At 38.7% G+C, this 20,092-nt stretch overlaps 1 protein-coding gene across 1 annotated transcript in view; it reads left to right on the top strand.

Annotated features, from left to right (window-relative positions):
• Positions 1-4,883: 4,883 nt before the first annotated feature.
• Positions 4,884-20,092, top strand: part of KIF6 (kinesin family member 6) — a 403,315-nt gene continuing 388,106 nt past the window's right edge. Inside the window, 3 exon segments of the mRNA XM_033102431.1 lie at positions 4,884-5,028; positions 9,033-9,142; positions 14,820-14,894. Coding sequence (XP_032958322.1) covers positions 4,963-5,028; positions 9,033-9,142; positions 14,820-14,894 — 251 coding nt within the window. The 5' untranslated portion in view covers positions 4,884-4,962.

The following is a 20,092-nucleotide window of genomic DNA, read 5'->3' as shown; positions in this document are numbered from 1 at the left end:
TTGAGTATACCGCTTTAGATATGAACAAAAGGTCCTTTCTTACCCTGGGTCCCTTGAGCTTTCACCCTGTGCTTTGCTTCATCTCAGCCCTTCACCACCACACTTCTCGCAGAGTAGACTTTCTTGGCTGCCTCCACTTCCGGATGTCCCATTTACTCCTCGACCTCCTGCAATCTGACTTCTGATCCCATCGCTCCACTGAAGCTGCTGTCTAGATTATGAAGGGCTTTCTAGTTGTTAAATTGGATGGACATGTTTCAGTGCATCTTCTTCGGTATCCAACACTGATGCAAATTTCTCAAAATGTTCTCTTCCCTCAGCTTCCATGATGCAGCATTCCCTGTTGTCCCTCAGGCCTCTTCAGCTGCTGCCTTCAGTCCCTTTTGCAGCCCCTCTTCCACCTCCAACCATCAGTGCTAGGATTGCAGCCACAGTCTCGTGAGTGACTTGATCACTTTTTGGAGAAAAACAACTGTGATAACTCCCAAATCCGTATTTTCTGCCATACTTTCTCCTAAACTTTGTGCAACTATCTGTAGAAATCCCACAAGCCCTTGAAATTTAACATCTCCCTAACTCCTTTTTCCCAACCCCCCTTTACCCTCTGAATCTATTTTACCTGTCCAGGTGAATACCTGCACCATACACCCAGTTACCCAATCTTTTTTCAGCTTTATTGAGATATAATTGAAAAATAAATTATATATATTTAAAGTGTGCAATGTGATGATTTAATATATGTATGCACTGTGAAATATTACCAAAATCAAGTTAACTAATACATCCATCACCTCACATGATTACCTTTTTAAATTTTTTTTTGTAGTAAGAACACTTGAGATCTACTCTCTTAGCAAATTTATAATAATAGTATTATTAACTATGCTGTACATTATACTGCACAGCACCGTGCTGTACATTAGATGCTCAGAACTAATTCATCTATAACTGAAAGTGTGTACCTTTTCACCAACATCTTCCCATTTCTACCACCACCCAGCCCCTGACAGTCACCATTGTAATCTCTGTTTCTATGAGTATGACTTTTTTTTTTAATTTTAGATTTTACATATAAGTGATACCATACAGTATGTATCTTTCTCTGTGTGGCTTATTTCACTTGGTATAACGCCCTCCCGTTTCTTCTATGTTGTCATAAATTGCAGGATTTCCTTCTTGTTTTATTGGTGAATGATATTTCATTGTGTATGTATGTATATAAGCAACATTTTCTTTATCCCTTTATTCATAGATGGACACTCAGATCATCCCACTTCTGAAGGAAATAAGGCCAGTGTCTTGAAGAGATATCTGCACTCCCGTGTTCATTGCACTATTATTCACAATAGCCACAATATACAAACCACCGAATTGACCAATCTTGAGACTTTTCTTCCTTACCACCCAGCACCAGGTGTAAAAGCCCTTAAAGTCTATTTCATAAATATCTGGTTCTCTCCTTTTCTCAATCCTCGCTACACTACACCTGTTCATACCCTATCCTCTATTTTAAAAGAAAAATTTATACTAGTACAGTGTACATACATACAGTATAATTCACCCTTTTAAGTGTATAGATATTTCTATGAGTTTTCACAAATGTATATAGTCATGTAACCACAATGACAATCAAGGTATGAAAAAGTTCCATCACCCCAAAAAGACGTTCTCAGGCCCATTTGTAGTTAACCTCTCTCCCTACCCCAGGCCCTGGCAACCACTGATCTATTTTTTATTCATATGGTTTTGCATTTTCTAGAATGTCATACAAATGGAATTATAATGTGTGTAACTTTGAATCTGGCATCTTTCACTTAGCATAATAAATTTGAGATTCATCTATGTTGTTGCAAGCATCAACAGTCCATACTTTTTAATTGTGTGGATGTACCCGTTTGTTTATCCATTCACCAGTTGAAGAACATTTACTTTGTTTCCAGTGTGGGCAATTGTGAATACAACCACCATAATCATTCATGTGTTTATGTTTCATTTCACTTGCGTAAACACCTAGGATTGGGAATGCTTGGTCATATGGTAAATATAACACTCTGTATAAGAAAATATGAAACTGTTTTGCAAAGCGACTGGTCCATCTTGCTCCATCCATGTTTGAGAGTTCCAGATGCTCTGTGTATGTGCCAGCTGTTGGTATAGCCAGTTTTATTGTCTTATTTTTAGCCATTCTAAGAGGTGTGTAGTAGCATCTCATTGTGGTCTTAATTTGCATTTCATCAATGATTAATTACATTAAATATCTTTTCGTGAGTTTATTTGCCATCCACATAGTGGGAAGTGTCTGTTCAAATCCTTGACCACCCTCTTTTTAAAAAAAAAATAAATTGGGTTGTTTGCTTTCCTATTTATTATTGAGCCTTAAAAGTTTTTAGGTATTCTGGATTCAAGTCTTTTATTAGATATGTGTTTTGCAAAACTTTTCTCCCAGTTTATGGCTGGTCTTTTCATTCCCTAAGAGTTTCTTTTTAAAAACTTTTATTTTTGAGATAATTGTAGATTAGAAGTTTTAAGAAATAATACAGGGAGATCTTGCATTGTCTTCCCCCAGTGGTAACATCTTGCATAACTATAGTACAATGTCATAACCAGGGAGCGGACATTGATACAACCCATCCATCTTATTCAATCTTATTCAACTTTCACCAGTTTTATATGCATTCCTGTGCGCGCGTGCGTGCGTGCGTGCGTGTGGGTGTGTCCTTTGTTCTATGCAATTCTATCACATGGATAAATTTCTGTGATCACCACCACAGTGAAGATACATAACAGTCCATCACAAGTATCCTTTTATAGCCATAGCCACCTCCCCCACTCCCTGCCTCCCCAACTCCTGGCAACCACTAATCTGCTCTCCATCTCTATAATTTTGTCATTTCAAGAATGTTATATAAATGGAATCATACAACATTTAACTTGAGTCTGGATTCTTTCACTCAGCATAAGTCTCTGGAAATTCATCCAAGTTGTTATATGTATCAGTAGATCCTTCATTTTTATTGCTGAATAGTACTCCACAGTTTACTGAACTATCCATTGGTTGAAGGACGTCTAGGGTCTTTCTGGTTTGGAGCTGTTTTGAATAAAGATGCTATGAACACTCATGCATAGTTTTTTTGTGAAAACACAAAGTTTCCTATAACTAGCCATGAGCACAATTGCTGGATCTTATTAAAGTTGCATCTTTAGTTTTGCAAGAACTACCAGACTGTTTTCTAGAGTGGCTGTACCATTATCCATGATACATTTTCCATTATCCATTCTCACCAATAATGTGTGAGTGATCCAGTTTCTCTGTATTCTTGTAAGCTTCTGGTTTTGTCACTATTTTTTATTTTCGCGATTCTGATAGGTGTGTCGTGATCTCTCACTGTGGTTTTAATGTGTATTTCTCTGGTGGAGAATGATGTTGAACATCTTCTCAGGTGCTAACAGCATCTTCTGAGGTGCCATCTTTTCATTTATTTATTTTCCAGCTTTATTGAGATATACTGGACATATAAGTTTAAGGTGTACAATGTGATAATTTGATACATGGATATATTGTGAAATGATTATCACACTTAGGTTAGTTAACACTTCCATCATCTCACAGAATTATCTTTTTTTGTGTGTATGTGATGAGAACATTTAAGATGTACTCTCAGCAACTTTCATGTATATAATACAATATTATTTACTATCATCAACCATGCTGTACATTAGACCCGCAGAACTTATTTCTCCAACAACTACAAGTTTGTACCCTTTGAGTAATATTTCCCCATTTCCCCCACCTAGCCCCTGACAACCACCATTCTACTATCCGTTTCTGAGTTCCAATTTTTAGACTCCACATATAAGTAAGAGCATACAATATTTGTCTTTCTCTATATAACTTATTTCATTTAGCGTAATGCCCTCCAGTTTCATCCATATTGTTGCAAATGGCAAGATTTCCTTTTTTATGGGAGAATAACATTCCATTTTATGTTCATTATAAATACATTATATATAACTCCATTAAAGATATAAAACGTAATATATAATGTACAAAAATATTCCATTATACACATCCATTTTCTTTATCCATTCATTCTTCAGCAGACACTACATTGGTTCCATATCTTGGCTAATGCTGCAGTTAGTATGGGAGTGCAAACATGTCTTAAGCATTCTGATTTCAATTCTTTCGGGTAGATACCCAGGAGTGGGATTGCTGGATCATACAGCAGTTCTACTTTTAATTTTTTGAGGAATTTCCACAGTGGCTGGACCAATTTACAGTCTCATCAACAGTGCACAAGGGAGCCCATTCTTTCTTGACATGACCATCGGTTGCATGAAAAAGAGTCCCCCTTCTAGTCTTGGCTTCTTCCAAAACAGAACTAGATGAGGTGCCCTCCCACACAGCCCTTTGCTTACTCCGACATAACTCGTCATTTCCTATTGAAAATCTGTCTCCTTCATTAGATCCTAATCTCCAAGTGGGCAGAGGCAGTTTTGCTCAGCTCAAGATCCCCAACCAGCGTAAGGCTGTCACAGATCAAGTGCCATTTCTTCAATGAATGAATAATAAAAAAACAGAACGACTTCAGGGCTAAAAAGAGATGCTGGCACAGAGAAAGAGTGGATTAAGGAACAAGGAAAGGCATGGTGGTTGTCACCCCATCAACCACCCTCCAGGCCGGTTCTGGAGTTAAACCCACAGCCCCGGCCCCCACCTCACGCATGCGCGCAGCACTCTCCAGTCCCGCTTCAACCCCGCCCCTCAGTCCCCTCCCTTCTGGCCGCCCCCTGTCAGCAGCCAATTAGGGAGAAGAGGCGGTCCTGGTTGGCGCGGTGCTCCTTGGGTAGTGTCCCTAGTTACTGTTGCTAAGGCTGCAGCTCACCGGAGGTGTTGGGAGTTAGAAGTTTTCGGAGCTGGGGGCCTTAGAGGTCAAGGGTCAGTAGAGAGCCCAGGAGGAGATGGTGAAGCAGACGATCCAGATTTTCGCCAGGGTGAAGCCCACTGCCCGGAAGCAGCAACAAGGGGTACGGGTCCGAGCAGTGAGTGCGCCGGAGCGGCGGGGCCTCCCAGGCCCGGGGAGGGGCGGCACGCGAGGCGTCTGGGCCCGGGGGAAGGGTGCAGCTGCCGTCCGGAAGCTAGCGTACTCTGAGCAGTGCACGGACAACCAGCGCGCCGCTGTCAGGGACGCGGACAGATGGACACCCGGGCACTCCCACCCAGCACACCCCTGAGGGCGCAGACATACCCTGCACAGAGCCACATACATGCGCCCGGGCACACGTGTTCACACAGGGGACAGACGCATGCACGTATGTCTGTTTGTACACTCACATAGACTGCGCCTCAACTACGCACCCTTATTGCTCTTTTCTTGCAAACGGCCACCCAGCTCTTCACTCATATATAGACTCAAACTTATGTTTTGCACAGTCAGGCAAAACGTGCAAGCGAGAGATGCGTGTCCCTACGTGTCTGAGATGTTACAGATAATAAATACAGATCTAGATACACAAAGCATACACTGTGGCTCTGCACACAGCGGGCCCTTAGAATTTGTTGACCATGTGGTCATTCTGCAACAGAAACATGAACGGTAACATACACTCCTTGCAGATATGTATATTTATGCATCTGACAATGAATGCGCATATACTCTTTATTCAGAAAAAATTAACTGAGCTCTTACTAGGTGCTTCCTCTAGTGTGCTAAGCTCAGAAAGGTACCAAGAAGGTTACCACATTATCCTTGCTCTGAGCAGAAATACTTTGAATGCTTCTTAAATATTTCAAAGCGTTGCTTCCTGTCCCTAGAAAGAAGCATAGTCATTCTTACCTCTTAGGTTCTTTGTCTACATTATCCCTGATTTTCATGTGAACCCTGCAAATGACATTTCCCTCATTTTATAGATTGGAAAATTGATTCTCAAATAGGTTAATTAGTGTGTCCAAGACACCCACTTGTGAGTGGCCCTAATTTTAATGAAGGATTTTTTTTTTTTAATTTTTTATTCCAAAGCTCTTGGCTCTTCAGACAAAACCTTTTTGCTTCCTAAAGTGAGGTTTTAGGCAAGAGCAATCTGGGTCATATTCATCAGTGCCCGGAATGGGTATCTTATTAATAATATTGTATCTAGATCTCATCTGTACACTTCTACACTGTCTATATATGTAACATTTTAGCATCTCATAGCTTAGCATTTGCTTCATGTAATTTATGTATTTAAAGTAACAAGAATATAGTGTCTGTCATCATCAGTTATTTTTTTTAATCATGGAATAACATTTAGAAGATGCATGAGAAGACTCCAAAAAAAATGTTGGCTTTTTTTTTTTTAAGGAATAAAGCGGTGTAGAAAGGAACCATGGCATCTCCCAGTGGTCTCTTACATTCACTTACAAGAAGGTTTTCCAAAGTGCATCATATGTAAAAAAGTATATTACTATATGTAATGTGTTTCCCCTCAACCGCCCTCAGATTCTTAGCTAAAAATGTTGAATTTATTTACATAGACTCAACAGTCAGCAGCAGGTAATGTGAGAGAGAGGATGGGTGGAGGGTTGGGGGTGGGTTGATGGAGAATCATTGATTTGATATTGAACTTTCTCTTTTCTTGAAATGCAATGTTTGCATATTTTGTTTTATTTTTATTTATTTGTTAAATGTATTGGGATGACACGGGTTAGTTAAATCATATAGGTTTCAAGTGTACAATTTTATAATGCATCATCTATATACTGCATTGTGCGTTCACCAACCAGAGTCAGTTGTCCTTCCATCACCGTATGTTTAACCTCGTTTTCCTTTTGCTCTTATCCCTTCCCCCCCTTTATCCTCTGTTAACCACTCTACTTTGTCTGTATATTTTCATATAACTCCTTTTTCATTTCTTTGGTGAGAGTCTGTGGAGTGATTGGTACTCCAAGAGGTATTTTTAGATGTCATACTGTATTTTACAAATGTCAGATTTCTTACCGAGATTCAACATTACGCCGCATATACAAAAATAAGAGAACACAGATGAACACATTTTGAGTTAGTGTCTCTCTGCTCTCCCTTAGAAATCCCACTTTTCATATCCTAGCTTTTTGCCCCCAAAAGATCGTATAGTCGTTTCTTGGACTGGAAATGCTACTTGTAGCGTTAAACAAGAGTGGTTCAAAGGTATTTTTTTCTGTCCTCTTCATTTTATGGCTCCATTATTTTATTAATCTTACTCCGTAGGGCACTATAAATTAAATTACAATAATTCATAGATTAATAAATTAGAATATACGTAAGATGAACCTCTGATAATTTTTTTAATGGCAATACTTTTCATTTGTATAGTGCTTTGTATATTTCAAAACATTTTCGTATTCATCTTTGCATTAGGTCTAATTGTCTTATGTCCTTAAAAAAAAACAAAAACAAAAAATCTACTCTATCTCAAATACTTTTATGACTAAGGGTAGAAAGCCAATCTATTAGACTAAACAAATTTTCTGGTTATTAGGGACTTTTAATGCTTCAAAGAATGGCTTAATGAAAATGATAGAGGATCACTATTCCTACTATATGAGTAGTCCATGGTCCTTTTTGTCTTTTGAACACTGAATGTTACAGATTTTTTTTTTTAATTTGTAGTAACCCTTACTCCTGTATGTTTCATATCTTACACACCCTTTTCATTCACCTGTCTCAGCATTAACCTTTTTTTTTTTTTAATATAGTGCCCTACAGGATATAAGTTTTAAATGTCTCTTGAGAAAACTTAGCCAGAGTGTTGGACCTGATGCCATTACTTTCTACAAACAATTTTATTTTATGGAATGACTTTTCTACATGAATTCTCCACATTTTAAATGAGAGAGTTCAATAAAAATCTGCTTAGGAAAATTATTCAGACTTTCTGGAGATTTAGGTAGGCTTTTACTTGTTTAAGAATATGGCTTTCCCCCCATAATCAAGCATCTAAATGGGTCTTAAACAGGAAGTATTACCTGTTAGAAAGAATTTTATTTCCTGGTGAAAGACAAGAAGTCTTTTTTAAAAACCTCTAAATCTAATGACTAACATTTTTTATGGTGCATTACAAAATGCTTCCATTTCCATGACATCATTTTATCCCCATTGCAGTCTTGTAAGGGAGGCAATTCTGTTTTCCTCATTTTATGTATAAAGAACTGAGATTCTGAAAGTGGTCGCTGGTCACACAGCTGGTAAATTGAGATTGACGTTGGACCCAGGTCTTTGGGCACCAAAACTTATCCTTTTATTTATTCTGCATGGCCTCTTTATAGGCTTGACTCTTGATTTGCCTGGCCAATAAATAAACGAGTAGGTAACCAAGAAGAAAATCAGAGAATATTACAGTTATAAGGGGGTTGGTTAAGACCCTTCATTTCCATATCAGCTTAGAGAGGCTAAGTGATTTTTCCTAGGTCATTTGCTAATTAGTGGCTGAGCTGGGAGGACAATCTTGAAAATGACATCAAAGACATGAATTATATGTGTCTTTTGAAACCATATGTCTTTTATCAAATGCCTGAATATGTCTCATGGAAACTTGGGCTTTGAACATAACTTGAATTAGAGTGTTCTTATGAGCTCTCTGAGAAGTCTCAGACCTTGTCCTTTTATTTTCGTGTCTAGCATTTTGTAAATGCTCAGAAATGCTTGTTGGTTGTAGTAAAATGTTAATTTCTGGTACATAATTCCAAAGCAATATTTAGAGAACATGTTGATTTTAGGTCTGTTAATTTCTCAACGAAAGAGACACTCAAATTCTCAAATTTGAATCTGAGATCATTCAAGAGGATCTAAGTTTGGATAGAGCATTGATTTAGGTTTTAACTCTTGTTCAGTTCCATATATTTGTTTGAGTCTGTACATAATTCAAAGAGGAAAATTATCCAAATTATACTACGTTATGACTTTTTATCTTAAAAGTACAATTTTATGCCATTACAAAGCACGTCATAATAACATGGTCATAGTTTGAGCTATAATTTTACCATTTTATATCCAGTTGTTGTCTTCATATTGCAGATTTATTCCGTAGATGAAGATGAAAAATTAATACCTAGCCTGGAAATTATCTTACCTCGTGACTTGGCAGATGGATTTGTGAATAACAAGCGAGAAAGCTACAAATTTAAGTAAGTGTATCTTCCTGTCTCTTCATATCTGTTTTGCTGTTGAACTAACTCTTATACTGCATTAATATCCACTGTGAAATCATTAGCATTGTTTCTTGGGGAGCATGTAGTACAGTTCTATATCTTACCTAGTAGATAGAATTCAAGTTGTCTTTTCACTACTGTGCCCAAAATTGGAAAGAGGGTGTATGTCTGTACCCCAAGATCACAAGCTTTCTTTACCACGTCTGTGTTATCCTTTTCCTACTTGGTCCACTATGGTTTAGCAATTATAGGAACTTCAATACATGACTAAACTTTATTACAGATAGGAACTTAAGGTACAATCTGTGTGCTGTACAGGTGAGCCTTCTTTATGCATAAATGACCTATGGATGTCATGTGTACATACGTACACTCTAGGTCTGTGTCATCCAGTCTGGCCGCCACTCGACACAGGTAGCTCCTAAGGCTTTGAGATGTACTAGCTAGTCCTAATTGAGATGTGCTGTAAGTGTAAAATATATCAAAGATTTCTGAAGGCTTAGTATGAAACAAAAAGAATGTAAAATACCTCAAGAATTTTTCATCTTGATTCCATATTACCATGATAACATTTTGGATCTATTGGCTTAATATATATTATTAAAAGTAATTTCACATTTCTTTTTACTTTAAAAAAATGTGGCTACTAGGAAATTTTAAATGACATATATACTCACATTTCTTTCTTTGCATTATATTTCTTTCGGACAGTGCTGAACTGTATGGTTTAGGTGAAAAGTACTAAACAACCGCTTCGGGATTGTCATTTGTGCCTTTGGTCCAAATAATCTTCCAGCAGCCAGGCCTTGAATTTGGGGATTATGGCTATTTCATACAGCCTTTATTCTCCAGTTTCAGATTCCATCATTTCCTTTAATCCCCACTTGATTTTTGGAGAAGTTTGAGCCGAAGTTAAGCTCACATTTGATTTGTGGCCCATACTTACATAGTGGATTTCTGGGTCCTGCTGAAGGAATCCTAAGTGCTCTCTTGCATTTCTCTCTAGGCAGTTTTATATATAGTTAGTCCTTCTTTGGAGACTGTTCCTGCCCTGGCTCTTTAAATAAAACCGTACCAGGTATTCTCTCTCTCTCTCTCTCTCTCTCTCTCTCTCTCTCTCTCTCTCTCTCTCTCTCTCATTCTAGTCTCTTTGGTCTTCACAAGTCTACCCTTTGTCTCTCATGTATTATATATATCTCTCCTCTCACCTTCATGCCATCTTCTTGGGTCTCCTTTTACAATAAGTACAAGCAGGATTGTTAGCACACGGCTGCATATGGAGGTGGTCCTCAACTTGTCTTTTTGGCTCCACCTTGCCTTTCATTCTGTCCTTTAAGGAGTAGCCTTATAATAGATGACTTCCTATTTCCGAAGGAGGCATTCTCCCATCCCACTAATGTAAGCACACTACATACCTAAGTAGCTATGACCTCATGACAGTTGGCATAGGCCAGTCTCTCCAAAGCCACAGCTTGCTAAAACGTTTTATTCATCATGATTCTGTTTGCCTGTTAAGAAATAATTGTCCACGTCGCTATTGACCCTTTCTAAAGTATTTTTTACACTATGTAGATACAAACAGAGTGTATTGAAACATATGCTTATTGCAAACGTGCTGTTTGCTTATTTTTAAATCTCTTAATCATTCTTTCTAAATCTCTGAATTAAAAATATTGGTCTTTGTATTTTAAACAAAGAAATTAATAAACTGTTTAACTTACATATGTTCAGAGATAAATATTTAAGCATTTTAAAGGCCGCTGTCTCCTAAGAAAATCCATTCAATCAATCAATATTTATTGACCGTCCACCGTATGCCGTTTTAATGGCTTGGAGTATAGCAGGGGACGCAGCAAAGCTCCCGCTCTTATGGTGCCTACACTTCAATGGGAGGAGGAGATGGACAAGCAGATCAATAAGTAAAATGTGTGTCAGTAAGTGTGAAGGGACATGGAAAACAGTAAGGCAGGGGAGGGGAGTGAGGAGTGCGGGGATGAAGGGCAGCAAAGGGGCGGGATGGTTACAGTATTGCACAGGGCAGCCAGGGAAGGGGCCTACGAGAGGGTGACATTTGAACAAAAACTGCAAGGAGGTAAGGAAGCCAGACATTCACATATCTGAGGGATGGGGATGCCAGGCCGAGGATGTAGCAAGAGCACAGTCCCTGAGGTGGGGGAATGCCTGGCTTGTTTGGAGGAAAGGGATCTGTGTGTCTGGAAGAGATTAATCCAGGGGGAGAGAGGAAGAGGAAGGTGAAAGTAGCAGCAGAGTGGCCGGGTCGTATGGAGCTTTTCCCCCAAGTGCATTGGGAAGGTAACGGAGAGTTTTGAGCAGAAGAGTGTAATACTCTCACATTCTAGCAGGATCATTCTTGGTGACATGGGGAGAATAGACTGTAATGGAGTAAAGGAAGACCAGGCAAGAAATTTTGGTAGCTTGGGGCTGGGGTAGTAGCAAGTGGAAATGTTGAAAAATAGTTGCATTCTGAATGTAGTTGGAAGGTCAGAGATGACAGAGTTTGCTGATGGGTTGGAAAGAGAAGAGTCAAGGAAGCCATAAGCATTGTGGACTGAACTTTTACAAGGATGGAGCTGTCCTTTCCTGGGATGAGGAAGACCAGGAGGAACAGTCTGGGGTGGGAAGAGGTCAGCAGACGCCAAATTTGAAACAGAGTTTAGAAAAAGTGTACATAACCTCCTATTAAATGAAAGGACCTCCTAGGTGGGTTGTGGATGAAAAACAGGGAAGGTATTAAGTACTAATTGGGGGGCCGGCCCAGTGGCTCAGGCGGTTAGAGCTCCATGCTCCTAACTCCGAAGGCTGCTGGTTTGATTCCCACATGGGCCAGTGGGCTCTCAACCACAAGGTTGCCGGTTCGATTCCTCGAGTCCCGCAAGGGATGGTGGGCTGCGCCCCCTGCAACTAGCAACGGCAACTGGACCTGGAGCTGAGCTGCGCCCTCCACAACTAAGACTGAAAGGACAACAACTTGAAGCTGAATGGCACCCTCCACAACTAAGATTGAAAGGACAACAACTTGACTTGGAAAAAAGGCCTGGAAGTACACACTGTTCCCCGATAAAGTCCTGTTCCCCTTCCCCAATAAAATCTTAAAAAAAAAAAAAGGTACAAATTGATTGTTACACAGTGGTCATGGGGATGTAGGCTATAGCATAAGGAATATAGTCAATAATATTGTAATAGCTCCCTATAGTGTCAGGTGCATACGAGATTTATCGGGGTGACAGATGGGAGGGGGTTGGGGGCAGGGTGAAAAAGGCGAAGGGATTAAGTAGTACAAATTGGTAGTTATAAAATAGTCATAGGGATGTAAAGTAACGCATAGGGAATACAGTTAATAATATGGTGAAAACTATGTATAGTGCCAGGTGGGTACTAGACTCGTCACAGGGATCACTTCTTAAGTTATATAAATGTCTACCCACTATGCTGTACACTTGAAATTAATATAAAATAATACTGAATGTCAACTGTAACTGAAAAATTAAAAAGGGAGGAAAAGAAGAAGGGGAATGAGAGGTGCAAATTTCCAGGTGTAAAACAAATAAGTCACGGGGATGTAATGTACAGCATCGGGTATATAGTCAATAATACTGTGATAGCGTGGTACGGCGTCAGTGATGGTTGCTGGACTTATGGTTGCTATCACTTCTTTAGGTATATAAATGCTGAATAACTATGGTGTACCCCTGAAACTAATATAATATTGCATGTTACCTATATTTTAATAAAAATCTTTAAAAACTAAAATGGAAAAAAGGACCCCTAGGAATCAGGAAAGCTAAGTTATGTCTCAAGGCGCTTTATTGATTTGCTCCAGGGCCATGAGTAAATTGCTTTATCTCCCTGGGATAAAGCATCTTCTTCCTCTGTAAACGACTAGACTCAACTTGTTAAACTCTGTTTTACTCTTCAGTAGTTTTCAGGGGAGAGCTGATCATGATTCCTTTTCAGATTACTATGCAACTACATTTTATCAAATAACATATTTGGGGATGAGGATGATTTGATGTTAAAACATTGTATGATTTATTGAACCCCCCGCCATCTCTTTGGTTTACATGGTGGTAGATGAAATTCCCATTACGTAAGGAAGTGGCGTTGGGAATGGCTTCATCGTCGACCTGGTAAAGAATCAAATCATCCTCATCATCCTGACCCTCAGAAGCACCAGTGGGTCTGTGTTCAGACGTCACAGTAAGCCCTGAAGGCCGCTGAGCAGTCACGTCCCCTGTGACGTGTGGGTGATCACACCTGAAGCTCGGATGCACCAATGGGGTTTGAGGAGTGTTCTGAGCATGCGCGGTAAACAATGCTCGCTCAAATACCATCTTGCCGGCTCAACGTCGGAGCAGGCCGAGCGCCTTACAGTCTCTCTTTGTATACAGTTTCATTATTTGCTTCTACGAAAGGGCGGTTGATGAGCTATAGGGATCTTTTGAAGTTCGTGTTGATTAAAGACAAGGAATTTCCTTCCATTTTATAGTTCCGACCCAGCTCCAGGCATCCTTCTGAACGCCTCAGAAGTGAAACCAGTCCTGCGTTTCATGCAGTCTCTGCTTTAATTGAATGTGTACCCCATTCACTTGTGTAGGCAGACACACAGACCAAAGGTTTTAAGCCGCCCTGAAAGCTGCTTAGGATGCCCTCAATATGTTTGTTTTAAAGGTTTTGCTTTCAAGTCCCCCCCCCCCTTCCAATTTTTAATTTGAAACCTTTAAATATGCAGAAGGGGTGGAAGAATAATGCAACCAACTCTCCTATATTCTTTGTAGGAGATTCACCAATTGTTAACATTTTACCTTAAATACTATATTCTCTCTCTCCCTCTCCATGATGTTTTGCTGGGGGACATACTTGCTGGTAGCAGCTGACCACATTGTAAAGGCATAGGTTGTGTGTCTAGCCCAGGTATTCCGCTGTGCTTGTGGTCCTGTACTCAGCTAAGTCAGACTGCGGTTGCAGGAAGAGTGAAATTGACACCAACCCCCGCCCCCCACCCCACCACCACCAGCCTTGCCAATCTGATAAAGACTTCTCATTGCAGGACAGGTCTATCTTAATTTGCTTTTTGACTTTTGACTCATAATCAACCAAGTGAAACAAACCTTCCTGAGAATTAAGTAGCTGATACTAGGATGCAGTGCCTAATTAGTGGAAAATAAACTTCAGTTCAAAAATCTAAAACCATGTTCAGTAATCATACATTTCACAGCTGTGTTCTTTTCTTACAGGTCAGACATCAGAAGTTCTTTGGCTGTTTACATCCTGTTCTTGGGTTTCCATTTCACACACTTATCTAGATTTGAATTTGATGCCAAATGCAGACACTGTCCCTCTTGAGAGCTACATAACACACAGTTTATTATTTGGTTCAAAGCTGCTGCAGTTTTTCAGAGGGATTTATTGTGTAGATCTTGTCAAAGCAATACTGTTTACCCACCATTTGTATACAGTGGTACCACAGTGCAGTGTGGCTGGGACTACAGGGCACACATTGTGTTAGGTTAGGTAAGCCCGGTGATGTCAATATGGGATAATTTACAAAGCTGTCAGGGGAAAAAAAAATATTAATCCAATAACAGTGTTTGAAGGCTCGGCTTTTAAATAATTACTGTTTTCACATTTTCAGATTTCAAAGGATTTTTGATCAAGATGCAAACCAAGAGACCATTTTTGAAAACATTGCCAAACCAGTTGCTGAGAGGTAGGATTTCCTATATTTTGTTCCCTGGGTTAGTGGTTTTTCATCTTGTCTTCAATTCTCAGATAATTGTGGTAATGTGCTTCAGTATATCAATTATATTCTCAGGCTGCAGGACATGTAATGATGATAGCGTTAATACCTTTTATTCATATGGCTGTTTGTTTTAGATTTAGATTCTGGGCCTCAAAACAAGCCAGTGAGATAGGCAGAGTAGCTATTATTACTTCCATTTTAAAAGATATATAGATCTCTGAGGATCCGAGGAATTAAGTGGCACTGGTTGGTGGCTAGTGGTGGCAGAGTCCCAGATAGTTTTCTGACTGGTAAGTCCAGTGTTCTTTCCTTAGTACAGTGTTTCAAACATATGGTTAGATGGATGAAGGACTAGGTATGGGTGACACCCGGGAGGCCTCATAATGACTGACCCAGCTCTACCTCAGTGTAATTATATTTCAAAGCTTGGCCCTTCACTTCTAGGTCCCTTTTGTTTCTGGATATCCAGATAGTTCCAGGCTGCTGACTACTAGAACCCAATTCATGCAAGAATACTGAGTAAACCAGAATGCCATTTTATTAATATACATTGGCAAAGTCTCCTTGGGAGTAGACACTCAAGCTCTTTGATACGCGCGCTCTACTCTTGTATGGAATCTATATGTGAAAGCACTGTTGAGTAAGGTTACTTTCTGATCCTGAAATCATTTGGGTGATTTTAATGACTTCATCATCCCCAGATACATCTATCTTTACAATTAAAATGGAAACTGCATGTGTTAAATGAACCCATTTTTCAGGTTCACTCAGCAGCATATCCTCTCCCAGGAACATTGCATGAAACACATTGCCACATTTTGTCTCTCAAACTCCTGGTTTAGGAATCCTACCCAAACCAAGCCCTTTTCTCTTTTTTCCGGCTTTATTGAGATATAATTGACACATAACATTGTATACGTGTAAAATGTACAACATGTTGATTTGATACATTTATAAATTGCAAGATGAGTATCACCGTAGTATTAGCTACCACCTCCATCTCTGTCACGTAATCGCCATTTCTTCTTTGTGGTGAGAACACTTAAGATCTGCTTTCTTAACGATATTCAAGTCTATGATACAGTATTATAAGTTATGATCACTATACTGTACATTAAACCCCCAGATTTGTTAATTAATCTCTTCTCTTTTAATACAGACCTTCTTCACAGTGGGTAAAATACAACTGAGTAGGTTTAAGCTGTTTTAGTTATAGCCACAGTCCAATAACATGTCTTTAGATTAAATTCAGGTCTCCTAGACTGCATGTCATACATTCTAAAATTCTCTTCTTTGTAGTAATCTTTTGCATGATGTCATTTTTCAGGTGGTGGGTCTCATGTGTTTTATTTCGAAACTTCACTAAAATCATCCAGGGAGGGAACCTTAGCTTCTTTTTCATGGATACCTGGTTTTACCTCCCATTGCTGACCACCTCTCCTATCTTGAGCTCACATCCCCCTCCAGCTCTTGCTGTGTGTGCCCTGTGCCTGCAGTTCTCTTCCTTCAGAAATCGGCATAGTTGCTTCCTCAGCCCCTTGGTCTTTGCTCATATATATTAACTTCTGGGTCAGACCTTCCTTTATTACCCTATTTGGAACCGCACTCTTGTCACCCTTCCCTATTTTGTTTGTTGATGGTGTTTGTACTTATCACCATCTGGCATACTGTATGGTTTGATTACTTATTAGTTTTTTGTCTGTCTGCCTTCCACTAGAACAAAAGTTCTATAGAGGCCGGAGATTTGTTTTGTTCACTGACTGATAAAGACACCCAACCAGCTGATGTCAAGGTTTAAAAAATGACAGGCAAAAGCATTTTTATCCAGGCTGCCCTAGTTGCTCCCAGTGGATCATATCTTTCATCAAGAGGAAACATTCCTCTTGGTCCTTTTTAATACTTTTCTCCTTGTAGCCCATTTTTCCTGAAACTATTTTTGCTATTTTTTTTTTCTGTTAGTCTTTTTCTGGTTTATTTTTCTTGATTTCTTAATTCAACTGCCCTGGGACGTTTTGTTTTAAGTATGGGTTTGGTAAAGAAAATATAGCTGGCTTTTGCTTTTGAAGCCAAACTCACCAGAGTCCCTGATCTTTAATTGGTTACTTTCACCTGTTTATATTTATTATGATTACTGTAATGGTGTTTCGAGGTATTCTTCCTGTCGTAAATTTTTTCCATTTATCATATGCTCTGTTTTTGTTCCCTTTCTTGCTGTTTGTTGGTTTGACTGTGCTTTTCGTTGTTGCTGCTCTCTGTTTTCTCTCTCAAGGAGTCTACTGTAGTTCAGCACCTCTATAGAGTATAAATTCAGATACTTAAACTTACTTGTATTTTTCTCAATATCTAAAATTTCTCTATCTGTCTGTCTGTCTTTGTCTGTCTCTCTTTCCCAGTCAGGGACAGATCCTCAGGGACCTGTGAGAACTATAGCAAAAGATCTAACATTCATGTCATCAGAGTCTCCAAGGAGAGGAGAAGGAGAGAGTAGGGTTGAAAAGTTTTCAAAGAAATAATGGTTGAAAAATCCCCTAAATTTGGCAAATTGCCTAAACCTAGAGCTCCAAGAAGCAGGATAAAGTCAAAGAAATCCACTCCATGACAAATCATAGTTAAACTTAAGAAAACTAAAGATAAAGAAAAAAATCTTAAAGCAATGAGAGAGAAATGATACCTCACTTACCATGTTCCCCCGAAAATAAGACCTAGCTGGACCATCAGCTCTAAAGTGTCTTTTGGAGCAAAAATTAATGTAAGGCCTGGTCTTATTTTAATATAATATAAGACTGGGTCAATATAGTATAATATAATATAATATAATATAATATAATATAATATATTATATTATATTATATAATATAATAAATACCGGGTCTTATTTTACTATAAGACTGGGTCTTATATAATGTAATATAATATGATATAATATAATATAATACTGGGTCTTATGTTAATTTTTGCTCCAAAAGCCGCATTAGAGCTGAAGGTCCAGCTAGGTCTTATTTTCAGGGAAACATGGTAATATAATATAAGACTGAGTCTTATATTAATTTTTGCTCCAAAAGACACATTAGAGCTGATGGTCCAGCTAGGTCTTATTTTCGGGGAAACATGGTATTGAGAAAAAAATAGAGTGAATTACAGTAGATTTTGCATCAGAAATCATGGAGTCTAGAAGAAAGTAGTAGAATATCCTCAAGTGTTGAAATAAAAGAACTGTAAGTCCAGAATCCTATATGCACTGTAATTATCCTTCAGGGATAAATGGAAAATAAAGACATTTTCAGACAAATTAAAACTAAGGCAATTAGTTGCCAGCATACCTCCCCTAAAAGAAGAGATAAAGAAAGGTCTTGAAAAAGAAGGGAAATGAAAATAGAATGGATCTCAGGACATTAGAAAGGGAGAAGAAACAACAGAAAGAGCAAAAATATGCATGAATAAAATAAACTTTCCTCCTCTTGAGTTAAAAAAAAATTATGTTTGATTGTTGAAGCAAAAAATAAAGCATTGTCTGATGACAATTATATTATAAACAGGAGAGGAGAAAGATACTTAAAGGGAAGTAAGATTTCTACACCTCATTCAAACTGGTCACATGTCAACATCAGTAGATCTCTGTGGTGATGGAATAGTTGTGTATCTTGATTGCAATGATGGTTACTCAAATCAACACGTGACAAAATGGCATAGAACTCTACACACATACTGTACTGATGTGAATTTCCTGGTAATATACTAGTTATGCAAGATGTAACCATTGGGGGAAACTGGGTGAAGGGTACACAGAACCACTCTGTGCTCTATATGAAGTTAACTTCCTGTAACTTCATAATTATTTCCAAATAAGATAGTAATATTCCCAGATATGAGAATTTTAGTGTCATTTTTTTCCTGTGATGTTCTTTTATTCAGTAAATTAGGTAATCCAAATTATTAGACTAGAACTGCTCCCCTATGGGACTCGATAAAGTGAATCCTATTTGACATTCACCAAAACATGCCTGCCAGTAAGTACTTTATTTTTCTCAAAGTTGGCTTTCATGCAGAAAACACTGGTTACCAGCAAATTACAAAAAAAAACATTGGCTCCCACTGATCTTTTCATCTTCCGGCCACAATTTCATTTCACCAGATGCATTGTTTATAAATATGTACCTATGCTTGGCTCTACTTCCTGCTACATTGAATTTCCTGATAACATTACCTTGCTGGCTATTGTGATTTTACTAACTTTCAAGTGTAACATTTTTTAAATTACATTTTCAACTGAAAACATGGGTTTGTGGTTAAAAACAGGAAAACATATTCACTTAAAACCGTGAAATTATACAAGATGATGACCTTGAGGTGCTCCACCAAGATCTTAACAAAGAAGAGAATAATTTTGCCATTCCACCTACAGCTAGTGAATTTGGAGAGAACAACAGCGGTCCATCTAATAAACATAGATTGTACTAATGATGCACATTTTAAATATGGATTTTGCGGAAAGAAATGAGTCTAATTCTGGACATTTCTTCTTGAGAATGACCAATCAAGAAATTACATGATGCTGTCATTTTTGTGGTGATAACTACAAGTTAAAGTTATTTGTAATTTCTTTGATAAAAATACCTCTAATAAATGTCCTGAGTTGTATGATTTGATTTTGAAGACTATGAGTTCTCTAACAGACCATATACAAGTGATGAAAATCACTAGGTAAAATAAAAAACATTGCTTGAATTAAAAAGACAATAGGAAGGATTTGTGGTCAAGATGGCAGAGTAGGTAAATGCTGTTCTTGCCACCTCTTATGACCACATTGAAAACTACAACTAAACTAAAGAGCAGCCATCATTGAAAATCGCTTGAAGTCTAGCTGAATCCAAGTCCTACCTCTAAGGACATAAAGAAGAAGCCACTTTGAGACTGAAAGGAGGGGCAGAGATGCAGAATGGACTGGTCCCACACATGCATGCGATCATTAAAAATTGGCAGGGATATCTTGGCTGTGGAGGTCCCCCCACTCTTGGAGGAGCAAAGGGTCCCAGCCCCAGATCAGGCTCCCCAGCCCAGGGTTCCAGTACTGGGGAGAGAAGTCCTCATAATTTCTGGCTGTGAAAACCAGTGGAGATTGTGGCTGAGTGAGACAGAAGGTGGCTAGAGTCCCAGGTGATCCTCTT

This window comes from Rhinolophus ferrumequinum, chromosome 3, assembly GCF_004115265.2.
Source record: "Rhinolophus ferrumequinum isolate MPI-CBG mRhiFer1 chromosome 3, mRhiFer1_v1.p, whole genome shotgun sequence".
Taxonomy (NCBI): Eukaryota; Metazoa; Chordata; class Mammalia; order Chiroptera; family Rhinolophidae; genus Rhinolophus; species Rhinolophus ferrumequinum.
The sequence above is the reverse complement of the archived record's forward strand: the minus strand, read 5'-3'. Positions and strand labels throughout refer to the sequence as shown.